Source organism: Carcharodon carcharias, chromosome 4, assembly GCF_017639515.1.
Source record: "Carcharodon carcharias isolate sCarCar2 chromosome 4, sCarCar2.pri, whole genome shotgun sequence".
NCBI classification, from domain to species: Eukaryota; Metazoa; Chordata; class Chondrichthyes; order Lamniformes; family Lamnidae; genus Carcharodon; species Carcharodon carcharias.
Window position 1 is genome coordinate 45,824,082 of NC_054470.1, and position 14,219 is coordinate 45,838,300.

Genomic DNA, 14,219 nt, shown 5'->3' on the forward strand with positions numbered 1-14,219 from the left:
GCATGAAGCAGCACCGAAGTAATCATCGATGTACCAGAGAAAGAGTTGTGGGAGGGGGCCAGAGTAGGACTGGAACAAGGAATGTTCCACATACCCCATAAAGAGACAGGCAGTAATGCTATTTACTGATCAGAAATGATAAAGCTGAAGAAGACATAGGTTAAGCCTAGGAACTAAAATAAATCAGTAGTTTTTTTTTGTTTCACTGTCCAGGGCATGTTACTGAAAGCTTAAAAGGGTCAGGAATACCTTTGGAATCTCTCCCATTGTAAATTCATATAATCTGGCAAAAATCTAATTTACAGGGTGGACTGGGTACACTCTGAGGAAATTCTGGGCCCAAGCCTTGAATTAAAACGGAAAAGGGCAGTTTGACTCATTGAGGGATTTAAAATACAAGAATAGGAAGGTAGAAAAATCCAAAAACCATAATCAAGGGGCTAGATTTACCATTAGACCACTTTGCATCAATGTTCAGTTACAGGATGCATTCTATCCAGGATGGTTTGTTGGCTCCCTGGTGTCAGGGTCAAGGATGTCACTGAGCAGCTGCAGAACACCTTGAGGAGGGGGGGTGAACAGCCAGCAGTTGTGGTCCACAAAGTTACAAACGACATAAGCAGAAAGAAGGGTGTGGTCCCGCAGTCAGAATTTAGGGAGTTAGGTAGAAAATTAGCAAGCAGATCTCAAATGTAGTAAACTCTGAATTACTCCCAGTATCACGTACAAGTGAGTACAGAAATAGGAGGATAAGACAAGTGAATGCATGGCTGGAAAGTTGATCCAGGAGGGAAAGCTTTTGATTTTTTAGACATTGGGACTGGTTCTGGAGGAGATGGGACCTATTGATGCCAAACAGGTTGCACCAAAAGAGAGCTGGGACTGAGTTCCTCGTGGAGTGTTTTTCCAGTGCTGTTAGGAGGGCTTTAAAGTAACTCAGCAGAGGTGTGGGAACCAGGAGAAGGTGTCAGGGAGGAATACCAAGGTGCACCAAATACTGGAAGGGGTAAATAGCACTAGAATAGAGGACAGTAAGTTAATTGTTGGGATCAGCATACGCGAGAAAGTAATAGAGTCAAAATCAGGATTATAACGTATGTATGTGAATGCATGGAGTGTAGTAAATAAGACTGAGGAGTTACCGGTGCAGATTGCCACATGGAAATATGATGTTGTGGCAATAACAGGAACCTGGCTCAAGGAAAGGCAGAACTGGGTGTTAAATATTCCTGGATACAGGAAAGATAGGAAAGGAAGGAAAGGGGAAGGGGTGGTGGCATTGGTTAAGGAGAGCATTGCAGTGCTGGAGAAACAGGATGATGTCCTTGCTGCAATTACATTGCTCGGTGTAATCTATAGACCACCAACTAGTGGAAAGGATGTAGAGGAACTAATCTGCAAGTAAATTACAGAGAGATGCAAACATTATAGAATAATTATAATGGGGGGCTTTAATTATTCGAATATATACTGGGATACTATCCCAGTCTAAAGGGCAGAGAGGGGCAAGAGTTCCTAAAGTATGTTCAGGAGAATTTTCAACAGCAGTATGTGTCCAGCCCAATGAGAAAGGAGGCACTGCTACACCTGGTTCTTGGGAATGAAGTGGGCCAAGTAGATCAAGGGTCAGTGGGGGAACATTTAGGGGAGAGTGGTCACTGTAACATAAGGTTTGGGATGACTATGGAAAAGGACAATGAACAATCCAGAGTAAGAATAATTAACCTGGGGGAGCCAATTTCAATGGGGTAAGAATGGAACTGGGCCAATTAAATTGGAGCCAAAGGTTGTCAGGAGAAATGGTAGCTGAACAATAGGCCACCTTCAAAGAAGAGATGGTTTGGGCACAGTCAAGGTATATTCCCTCGAAAGGGAAATGTAGGGCAAACAAATCCAGAGCTCCTGGTTGTCAAAGGAGGTAGTAATTAAGATAAAGGAGAAAAAGTGTGTTTATGGCTGCTGTCAAGTAGAAAATATGCTTGAGAACCAGGTTGTATACAGAAGGTTCAGGAGAGGTGAAAAAGCAAATAAGGAAAGCAAAGAGGGAGTATAAAAAGAGACCGGCAGCTAACATAAAAAGAAATCCCAAGGTCTTTTATAGGCATATAAATAGCAAAAGGGTGGTTAGGCCAATTAGGGACCAAAAAGTGGATTTATGCATAGAGACAGGTGGCATGGCTGAAGTATTAAATGAATAATTTGCAAATGTCTTTACCAAGGAAGAAGATGCAGCTCAGGCCAAGGTAAAAGAGGAGGAAATTCAGTCACTAGAAGGGTTTTAAATTGATAAGGAGGAGGCATTGGATAAGCTGTCTTTATTTAAAGTTGTCAAGGCATTGGGACCGAATGGGATGCATCCAAGGATACTGAGTGAAGTGAGAGTGGAAATTGCAGATGCACTGGCAATTATTTTTCAGTCTTCCTTAGACTCAGAGGTGGTGCCAGAGGACTGTAGAATTGCAAACATTACATCCTTATTCATAAAAGGGTGCAAGGGTAAGCCCAGCAACTACAGATGGGTTAGTTTAACGTCAGTAGTGGGGAAACTTCTGGAAACTATCACCTGGGACATAATTAATAGTCACATGGACAAATGCAAGTTAATTAAGGAGAGCCAACATGGATTTCTCATGGGAAAATCATGTTTAACTAACTTGGAGTTTATCAAAGACGTTAATGAGGTCAATGCTGTTGATGTGGTGTACATGGACATCCAAAAAGCATTTGATACAGCGTCACACAAAAGGCTTGTGGGAAAAGTTATAGTTTATGGAATAAAAGGGACAGTAGCAACAAAACTGACAGAATGACAGGAAACAGAGAGTAATGGTTAATGAGGTGTTTCTCAGGCTGGAGAAAGATGTGTCGTGGAGTTTCCTAAGGGTCAGTATTGGAACCCTTGCTTTTCCTGATATATATTAATTTCTTGGTGTACAGGGAACAATTTCAAAATGTGTGATTGATACAAAACATGAAAGCATTATAAACAGTGAGGAGGTCAGTGTAGAACTTCAAAAGGACATAGACAAGTTGGTGGAATGGGCGGATAGGTAGCAAATAAAGTTCATTGTGAAGAAATGTGAAGTGATGCATTTTTGTAGGAAGAACATGGAGCGGCAGTATAAAATAAAGGATACAATTCTAAAGGGGGTTCAGGAGCAGAGGGACCTGGGTGTATATGTGCATAAGTCATTAAAGGTGGCAGGGCAGGTGGAGACAGCAGTTAATGAAGCACTCAGTATCCCAGGTTTTATGAATAGGGGCATTGAGTACAAGAGCAAGGAGGTTATGTTGAACTTGTATAACATACTAGTTAGACATCAGCACAGTTCTGGGTGCTGCATTTTAGGAAGCATGTGAAGGCATTGGAAAGAGTGCAGAAGACGTTTACAAGAATGGTTCTAGGGATGAGAATCTTCAGTTAAGAAGATAGATTGCAGAGGCTGGGACTCTTCCTTGGAGAAAAAAAGGCTGAGAGGAGATTTGCTAGAAGTATTCAAAATCATGAGGGACCTAAACAGAGTAAATGGGGGAAACTGTTCCCACTCATGAAAGGATCAAGAACAAGAGGGCACAGGTTTAAAATAATTGGCAAAAGAAGCAAAAACAAGATGAGAAAAACCTTTTTCACACAGCAAGTGGTTAGGGACTGGAATGCGCTGCCTGGGATTGCGGTGGAGGCAGGTTCAATTGAGGCATTCAAGGGGAAATCAGATAATTATTTGAATAGGCAGCAGGAGAATGGCATGAAGTGAAATGCTCTTTCGGAGAGCCGGTACAAATGTGATGGGCTGAATGGCCTCCTTCTGTGCTGTAACAATCCTGTGATTTCTATGATCTTTTACTGCAGAGGCAAGGCCTGATTGAGTCTAGGGCAAACAAACTAAGTGATACTGCCTCCTTCACAGAGTCTCACTCACTTTGCTCCAATGTTAGGCTACAATTACACAGAGGCAAATTTTATGAATGCATTAATTTATATAATCAACTGTTACAACAGCAGCATTTGTATAAGGTGAATCCACTTTGAAATAATTTTACAGTTGTAATATAAAGTAATTAGAAAGGTGGGATACATAGCCAGAAAAGGCAGAATAACAAAGCATTAGTTAAGAGAGAATATGCTGAGGCTTTATAATGCACTGCTCAGACCATATTTGATGTATTGTGAACAACTTTGTTAACTATGGGGTAAATTTTCACCCAACGCACCTATTGTAAAACTGATGCTGGTTTTAGGCCCCATCTGATTTTATTTCTCCTTGAAGCCAATGCAGAGCAATATTGAACAAAATGTAAAATATTGATACTCAGAGGCATTTGTAATAACCCATAGGGTAAAAGACATTAAGGGGGGTTCTGATGCTAGAGTGGGCATGTTTAAATTCTAGAGGAATCAGCATTGATGCCTCATAAACATATTCAAATTGAGGCCTAATTTTAATGACCGAATGACTGTCCAACATAGATGCTGACATAAGTAAAAACTTTCACATCAGATGCAGAGGCCCCAAAAGGTAAGTAACAAGCTTACCTTTTTGGGATTTGGAGAAGCAGGAGCACTTCTTAATCCCGACAAGAAGTCTGGGCTCCCCGTCTTTTCCACTGGCGAAACTCACCCAAACCTCTCCCTGACTTATCTGACTGCCGGTGGGTGATAACTGATCAACTACCTTTTTACATCCAGTTTTGCCTGGCAGCTGCCTGAAAAAATGTTAATGAGACCTGGTTGTTAAATTTAATGCCAATCAGGGAGTCCAACACCTTTCCTATTATTTCCACCCAGCAGTTAAAACCTCCACTAGTCACTAGTCTAGCTCAACAAATCATATTTGTGATTAAATTAACTAAAATACAGAGCTACAATCCTGCTTCTATGAATTTAAACTAATGCAATTAGTTTAAATTTGCATTAAAATAATGCAAATGTACATTAGTTTTAAATCCAAGCAAAAAGGTCAAGTCACTCAATGAATTAATAGAAATAGAAAGCTCCAAACCATGAGAGATTGGGTGGTACAACTGTTAAGAACAGGCCTTTCATTTCTAGGTTCAAATTCAGATAGATTGAAATTTCTCCATGTCCTGGCTGAAGGAGTTTCAGCAGTCTCAAACTAGTCCCATTTGGCATGGATCCATAGCACAAACATTACTAATTTAACATTAATTGCCAATCACACTATGAGTGGTCACAGGAAACAAAAGTGTTACACTAACACACAAAGGAACGCTCTTCAGAGGTTGGGAAACAGCATATAGAATCTCTATTCTGCATCTAACTATGCCATACCTGGCCTGGTTAGGCTTAATGTTGACAGCAAAGAGATGATTTCATTAGGTTGCATTCTTGGTAAGGAACCTAATCCAATTGCAAGTGGTCGTGAAAAGGGTGTAACTATAACAAGATCAGGAATTTGTTGTAAGTGGGAATTCAGTGCAGAGGGGACAAAAGTGCTTTTTTAACCTTATAGTGGAAGCTTGAGGTAATAAGATTATAAAATATTTGTCTGGTGCTTAGTGCAATTTAATGCATAGAAAGAAAGTTACAACAAATTAAAAACTAGATATAAATAATTTAGAATAAGATATAGCGAAGCAGATTATGTCTGAACCGCAGTCTGTGGGACTTTGTAGACAATGACACCGTCCTAAAGTGAATACGACTGCAGTTGATGTCTGCATCTTGAATCTCTCTGGCTCAGAGTTATTGAGCTGCAGTGAGGTTTGGAGACACTCTGACACATAAGGGAAAGGGAGCAGTTTCTGCACAGTTTGGTCCAGACTTTGGTCAAACCTTGTAGAGAAGCATAAGTTCTGAATAGGGGTGGAGTGACTTATTGTGCACAGAATAAGGAGAACTTCAGTTTTATTTTCTTGCGGGTAAGAAAGGTCAGGACCTCCATTTGGACCTCCATATACCTGATCTTGCTGGGTTCATTGCTCAATAGAAGCCTCCCTGCACTCTTCCCACCCCTCTGTCCAAATCACAATCAAGGACTTCGACATCAGTAAGAAATATACAGTGTTCAAAAATGAACAAATCCCTAGAGGTGGTAGCATTTATCCCAGGATATTAAAAAGACTAAAGTTGAAATAGTAAAAGGCTAACAATCATCACGTGAGCCAACGAATGTTGTGGAGTGACAACTAGATTTGGGCCCTTGTATCCGTATTGAAAGGGGACAAATCTAATCAAGGTAATTCGACCCATCTGTTGAACACCAATTTTTAGGAAAATAGTGAAAGCATCAGGCGTAACTGAGGGTGCATCTGAATGGGACAAACCTAATAAACAAAGCCAACATAGTTTTAGAAAGAGAATGTCCAGTTTACTGAACCTCTTGAACAGCGCTGAAGAAGTGGCATCCCAAGTGAAAACAATGTACTAAAATTTAAAACAGACATTTAATAAGGTTCCTCATGAAATGCTGCCACTGAAGTTGAAATTATGGCATTCAAGGTAAAACCTTGATCTGGATAAAGAATTGGCCAAAGGGGATTTGTTGGAAGATGTAGGAGGGTGGAGAGGCATTACTTAGTTAAATGCCACAAATTTCGGTGTCTGGATGCCTATTGGAAGTGTCCAAGAACTAAAATCTGTTGCATGTTTCTAAGTACACTTCCATCATACCACAAGACTGGCATGACGAATTTTATCATTTGGTTTTAAAGGGCCAGGTCAAATTAGCAGCTAAACATGACGATTGAGCTCAAAACTGCAAACCCTAAACAATGCCACAGGAGATTGATTAATACTTTACAAATTACATGACATATTCATGGCTAGCAACTTAGTGACAAAGTTAAAATCATTTTTTTTTGTTTGTGTTGTGTTAATAATTTTGTGGCCTCCACAATTCCTCCCCCCCACCCCCACTCCGTAGCGTTAGGTCTTCTGTATTTCTGTGGCATTTACATGGTCTAGCATTCTTCAGTGAGATGGAACTTGGAAGACAAACAGAAGCATCTGCAATCTATCAGATTTTCAAACACTTGTAACTTTTATATAACCACAGAAAAGGATATGAAAATCAAAATTAAGAATATTTTAAACACTGAACCTAGAGTTCTTACCTTTTCAGTTTCACACTCAGTTCCATCTAGTGGTGGGTCTAGTTTGGTTTTGCACTCCTGCTCACCATCTACTTTACACCATAGTCCAGTACATATGACATGCTACAACAAAGGGTAAAAAGAGAACAAAGTGACTTCTCCCAAGATAATTATTATGTATTTAGCAATTTCTCAAAAACAATGGGCTCAGATTTTACGGTAGGAATAACATTGAGGTTATCAGTGCTTGCCATTATTAATGAGTAAATTGGACAGTAAATTTTGATGTCCATGCATGGCAGTTAAGGCAGAGATCCGCAAGATCCCATGAACAAATAAAAGAAATTTGCATTCTGCGTTGTCCTGCTCCTCCAGAAGCTGTACTGCACCAATATCTCACCAATAGATTTGGCATTAAATTACATGAAGGACGTGGAGTTGTCATACAATAAGTACACCTGAAAAGCTTAGGACTAGTGCAATCAGGTGTATGCAAATTTTTAGTGGCATGGTAAGTCATAATTACTGCCAAACAACCTCATTGGTACTGAAAATTTAACTTGACAAATCTGGAGTCTTGTTCATTGAGGATTTAACTATCATTGGAGATTTTTTTTAAATTAAAATATTTTTTTCATATTTTCTTTCTGCATCCTGTTATTTCACCCAACCCCCAACCTACTCATTTTGGGGGTTAAACTTATTCCTAGTGAAGATTCTTCAATTTCACTAGTTGAACAGACACAGTGTTGCTTGGCCTGTTCATATATATCCCAGATCCCCCATAGAGGATACCCTTCTGAAAAAACTTTTAGTAACTGTCACTCAAAAGCCCACAAAATGTCTGTGGGCATCTGTAAGCATAATGAACGACAAGTGCCATTCCTTTGCCACTGACTCCAAAGTCTGGACCATAAACTGCAACTCTTACTCCTTGCCAAATATTGGGGGTGAATTTCCTCAACACCTTGCATTTATATGGCATCTCAAGTCCCTTCCACTGAACTGGGAACAATGGCTGGCCTGTCATTGTAATGTCAGTAGAGTTTGGTGAAAACACACAAGAACAGGAATTCAACCGAATTTCTGACAAAACATGAGGAGTCACACAGAAATTCCCCTGCCAAACAACTTGGCTGGGTCTGAAAATTTAACTTCTCTTTCACTGAGAATTTAAGTACTAAAGTTTTAAATATTTTGGAAGTATATTAATACAGAGCTTATTAAGTAATAATTAATGAGGAACATGCAAAGTTACGCAGGATTTATTGTATTCCTTCACACATTGTTATTTTTCCCTATTTAAAGACAGTGTTAAAGCACCATAGAGAATGAGTGGAGCTGAAGATATTAGTAAAAAAAAAGAGCCATTTGATGAACACAAATGTCAAATCAAAGCTCTTTATTCAAGATACAAGCAGGAAAGTCTTATCATACTAGAAACTGCAAAAATGCAAGCAGTTTGACAGAAATGCGCAGAACTTGCACACCAATTTGCATGGACTACAGATAATGCAACTGGATTGGTTTACAGTGACTGATATGTGTGAAGTCCTTGGTAGACACATGTGACAAGGCTCTCAATGGTATCTTGATGGGGTGTTCAACATAAGGATGAGAAAAAGTGAGCTTTTGTTAGGGCTTGGCAACACTTTCACCATGAAATCCTGGGCTATCTGCAACATGTATGGCACTGTTAGGCAAACTTGGCAGTGTTTGTTTAAGTATTCCATTGTATTTTGCACCTGATCCCAGGTCCTGCAGACAGTGATCACAATGTTGAGCCTGGTCACCAGCTGCTGGCAGGAATGATGTGATGTTGTTCTCTGGAGAGGATGTCTGGAATTGCCATACATGACAATTATCTTCCTACCCATTTCCTGCAGCAGCCTACCTATTTTCTCAGCCAGTAAACGGTCTGTTAGATGTTGTACCACTCATGTCCACAGAATCCTTTTTGTGCATTTCTTCTACTTGTCTCTGCAATTGTGGGCAGGAAGGGACAGCAACACTGGCATTCAGATGGGTGAATAAGTTCAAGATATTGGCATTTTGCCAGGCACTTAAAAGCAGCACCTATAGATAATGTACACAGGATATGGTGACAAGGGATTCTAGAGAAGCTACTGTTTTCTAGAATTCAGTCAAAGAATGTCCTAGTTTTTGTGGGGTTGCAGCCTATTGTAGAGGAAGACAGCAGTGCTGACATCCTCAAACTCAGCTCTTGTGATCCTAGGGAAACAACTGATCCAAAATAAACTTTCACCCTTTCTGTTCCCTGTCCCACTACAAAGCCAAAGACAAATGAAGTGAGGCATAAAGGAACATAAGAAATAGGAACTGGAATAAGCCATTCATCCCTTTGAGCCTGCTCTGACACTCAATAAAATTGAGGTTGAGGTTGATTTTCTACCCCACCTTCCTGAACTATCCCCATATCTCTCAATTTCCTTAGTATCCAAAAATCTACTGATCTATGTTTTGAATATGTTCAACAACCGAGCATCCACAGCTCTCCAAAATTCACAAGCCTTTGAGTGAAGGAATATCTTTTTATCTCATTCCTAAATGATTAACCCCTTATTCTGAGATTGTTACCCCTAGTTTTAGACTCCCAGCCCAGGAGATGCAGCTTCTCAGCATCTACCCTTAAGAATTTTATGTGTTTCATTTAGATCATCTCTCATTCTTCCAAATTCTATGTTTCAATGTAAACTTGAGGAACACTATGTAATCTTTTGATTAGGTGGTTAGGAGTCTTCTGAGCTCAATGTTGAGTTCAACAATTTCAGGTCATTACCACTGCTCCCATTTTTCCAGACAGCAGTTGTTGGGAATGATTCTTCTTTTCCCATGTGTACCTGCCTCTAGATCCTTTATTTCTTTACTTGTTCCATTACCATCTCCTTTTACCTTGTACCATCATTCCTTTTGTGATTTAATCATTCTGTCTTCCATCCTGTCATAGACCTTCCCTTGTGTTCCTTCCTCCCCCCGCCACCCACCTCCCTCTAACCTGCATCTGTACTTGCTTAAAACTTGCTACAACTCTTAATATTTCGGCTCATCAACCTGAAATGTTGATACTATTTCTATTTCCACAGATGCTGACTGACATGCTGAGTATTTACAGTAATTTTATTTTTATTTGAGATTTCAAGCATCCTAATATAATGAATAACGTAGGTGAGAAAATGAGGTAAATCAAGACTAGTGGCTGAATAATGCTCAGCACAGGCTTTAAACTGGAAGGGTGGTGGTGAGGAAAGGAAAATCTAATAATGTTTGAGATATAAGGGAAAAGAATAGTGAAGTCTAGCAGCCACCTTAGGACAATGGAATATTTTTACAGAACATAATGGTATCTATGAGAAATGGGCATGGCACAACCTCAAGTAATCCAGTAAGGTTATTACAGTACTTAGTAAATAACATGAAGCCAATGGAATTGTTCGTGAATTCCTGATGACATGTAGCTGGATTAAACACTTCCAAATGCACAACCTTGAATCAGTAGAGCATAAAACATCAATTAAACATCAAACTGCGTGCCTTGAAAATGAATCAAACTACTTTCTTTTTGCTTTTTCAGGGCTACAAGGATGTATTTTTGTAATACACACTAAATGCTGTCCTTTATTTGCTCTTTGTTCTGTTTTAAAATTGAATTAAAGACTGGAGACAAGAGCCCACTGGAACAGAACTTACAAACTACCAACTAGTCACTATTCCTTCTTGAACTCAATCTCTGGACAAATTACCAATACTCAACATTACCTGAAATAAAACCAATAGGATATCTAGTGCTATTGCCCTTCAATAGCTATTAGCTTTCATAGCAAAAAAATGTTCGTGCTAGAAATCCCTGAACTATTGTGCAGAAGTATCTCAGGAAGGATGTTCTGGCCCTAGAGAGAGTCCAGAGGAGGTTCACAAGAATGATCCCAGGAATGAAAGGCTTAACATATGAGGAACGTTTGAGGACTCTGGGTCTATACTTGATGGAGTTTAGAAGGATGAGGGGGGATCTGATTGAAACTTACAGAATACTGAAAGGCCTGGAGAGAGTGGACGTGGGGAAGATGTTTCCATTAGTAAGAGAGACTAGGACCCGGGGGCACAGCCTCAGAGTAAAGGGAAGACCTTTTAGAACAGAGATGAGGAGAAACTTCTTTAGCCAGAGAATGGTGAATCTATGGAATTCGTTACCACAGAAGACTGTGGAGGCCAGGTCATTGAGTGTATTTAAGACCAAGATAGATAGGTTCTTGATTGGTAAGGGGATCAAAGGTTATGGGGAGAAGGCGGGAGAATGGGTTGAGAAACTTATTAGCCATGATTGAATGGCGGCGCAGACGCGATAGGCCAAGTGGCCAAATTTCTGCTCCTATGTCTTATGGTCTAAGTAAAAGATTAAAAATAGACACTACGGATCAGATTTGCGCTACCGAAGTGGGTAGCTTGAGTCAAGTAATTTCCCAGCCTGGTAGACCCATTCTGATTTAAAGGCCACGTTAGGTCCAATTTTCGCTCTTGCGAGGTGGGATGGGATCAAGTCGAGTCCGCCAATCCCGGAAGCAGAATTTAGGTGGACGGCAAATGCCAAGATGAGTTGGTTAGAGGGCTTGCCTAGATTCTCTAGGACTTCTTTCCTTCATTTTAGAAGCTGTTAGGCCCTCTGACCCTCACCCCTCTACCAACTCCATTGGGCCCCTCCATTCCAACTCACACTCCCACCCAACACCCCCCCCCCCCCCCCAAATGAACTCTCATATCTCTCATGGCTCCTCCATGTCAACTCATGCCCCCCCCCACCCACCACAATGCCCCCTCATACCCCCATGCCAGCTCTATAGTCACTCACCCAGTATCCACTGTGGGCAGATCTCAGGACCCAGGTGAAGATGAAAAATAACATTTAACAACTTAGTGTAGCTTTCATTCATACACATTTGATAGTGAAAAAAAATTCCCATTCATGAAACCCATTCAAATATTTTAAATCTCCTAAAGTGTTCAATCTCTCATAAAAACAAACAAACAAACTTCTATTCAGGCCCCATGTCAAAGACAGCTAATCCTTTAATAGCCTCTTTAAATTGTCAAATCAAACTGTGAACACAGAACTCCTGCTGAGATAATTGTAGCCTTAGAACTGAGCCAAGCATTTGTAATGGCAAAATAACAGCCCTTGGGAAATATCAACAAAGAACTCTGTTGAAATTGTATGAACAGATGGTAATGGTTTTTATCTCTGGAATTTGTTTATAATCCTGGTTACGTTAAAAAGGATATTATGTCAAAGAAAAGCAATGGCATTTTTTAATTCGATATTTTACCTTAAAGATCTTCGCACACAAAATAAAAGGTAAAACCTGACCCAAGATAGAAAAATAAATAAGCTATATGCAAATGACCAATTTACAAACAAAATTTCCTTACTCTGTAACTGACATTAAATTTGTTTTATAATTTCATCAGCCATTTCAAAAAACAGCAGTCAGGAAGCTATTAAACACATAATGTAGCGTTCTGAGAATTAAAGTCATATTGTATATTAACCATTCCAACAGGATATATTCTGGCCAGTTTCAATGTCTAACAACTTCCCAGCTCTATTAATTACTGATACAGTGAACATGACAACAAACGGTAGAATCTGCATGCTTCAGGACAAATCTCTCAAAATCAAGACAAAGCACAGATATTTTTACCAGTGACATCAACTAACATGTGGGTAATCATAAACTTATTCAATTTCCTGTGATGAGACTGATTATTATTCATAAGACTGTAAAAACAAATCAAATATCGGTAAAGATGAGGGCCCCGAAAATCCATTGTCCTGCAGAAATTTGCTGAAATGTTCAGAAACCAGGCCAGGACCTATTTACATCAGGTTCCGAACCAAACAGCACATATTTTGGATGGCATTCTGAGTTGGAGTCTCCAGCTGATGTTTATCAGATCTAAGTGTGGCAGCATAGGAACACCTGAAAATGGAGATCTTGCACCTTCCCACCTTACAGACCTGACTGGGGTTTTATGGGGCACCCAAGGAAAGTGCTGGGAGGTGCAGAGGGGTGGGGGGGTGGTAGTGGGGGTGGGCTTAAAATCGGGTGAGATGGGGGGGATTGGAGTGCCCATTGCCTTCTTGCCACTGCATGCATTTTATCAGTGGTGGGGAAGCTGGAGGAGGGCTCTCCTGCCTTTAGGCCAATTAAGGCCTTTAAAAGTTCAATTAATGGCCATTTAAGTGCCTCTTCCCACCACTGCTGATATTTTACTAGCAACAGATGGACACTTTGCCATGTGGTGAGGTGGCCAAGTAGAGCCTAGCAGGTTTAGGGTGTTGGGGGGGCCTCCTAATTGGAAACCCTGTGGCTTACCAAAAGACACTTCTGGCCCTCATGACTGAATCCCACCCCTCAACCTCTTGTGGGGGCCTGTTTGCTTGGCCTCAATGACCCCAACCCGATTTACTTTGGATCCCAGCAGATTGTTCGGCATCTTGTTGGCAGGGCATCCTGTCTTAGAGGGGCAGAAACCATAACTGCTGGCAAGTAACTGCCTGATCAATATAAAATTCAGTTAGGGCCTCCATAACCAGTGGAGGCGGGGGTTGTTCCCGACTTGCTGGCTGGTGAATATGGCCACTGCCGCCCTGTAAAATTCAGGCCCCAGTATGTTCTTGATATTGGGATGTCTGCTGAAAATAGAGGTACCAGCATTCACTATACTAGCTGTGGAACCCACATGGGGGTCACATCAGGATCATGCCTCCAAAAGTCTGATCTTCCGGTTTTAAGAAGACTTTTTTTTAAAGGGACTGCCATAGAGAATCAAATTTAGTTCTGATGTGGAAATCAATATCATGCTAAAATTTCCAGACACAAATATTCCTCAAACCTGCCACAAGGGTGGAAATCACAGAAGTTCTCCAATTGGCAGTGTTATTGGTAGAGGTCTAGGATCGGCAAATCTCCACACACATCAAAATATACCACTCCATGGATTTTTGTCGTCGATGATCCACTTATCTTTCCGCTTTCAGATACTGATAAATATATCTCTAGCAATATATTTTTTAATCTTTAACATGACTGTACTATCATTGTATACTAACAAAATACCATCATGTCCAATATTACTATTAAAAGAAGGAA

At 40.4% G+C, this 14,219-nt stretch overlaps 1 protein-coding gene across 1 annotated transcript in view; it reads right to left on the minus strand.

Annotated features, from left to right (window-relative positions):
• LOC121276736 (A disintegrin and metalloproteinase with thrombospondin motifs 19-like) overlaps positions 1-14,219 on the minus strand; it is a 548,651-nt gene that overhangs the window by 293,941 nt on the left and 240,491 nt on the right. The window contains exon 11 of the mRNA XM_041185281.1: positions 7,075-7,176. Coding sequence (XP_041041215.1) covers positions 7,075-7,176 — 102 coding nt within the window. The remainder of the gene's footprint in view (positions 1-7,074; positions 7,177-14,219) is intronic.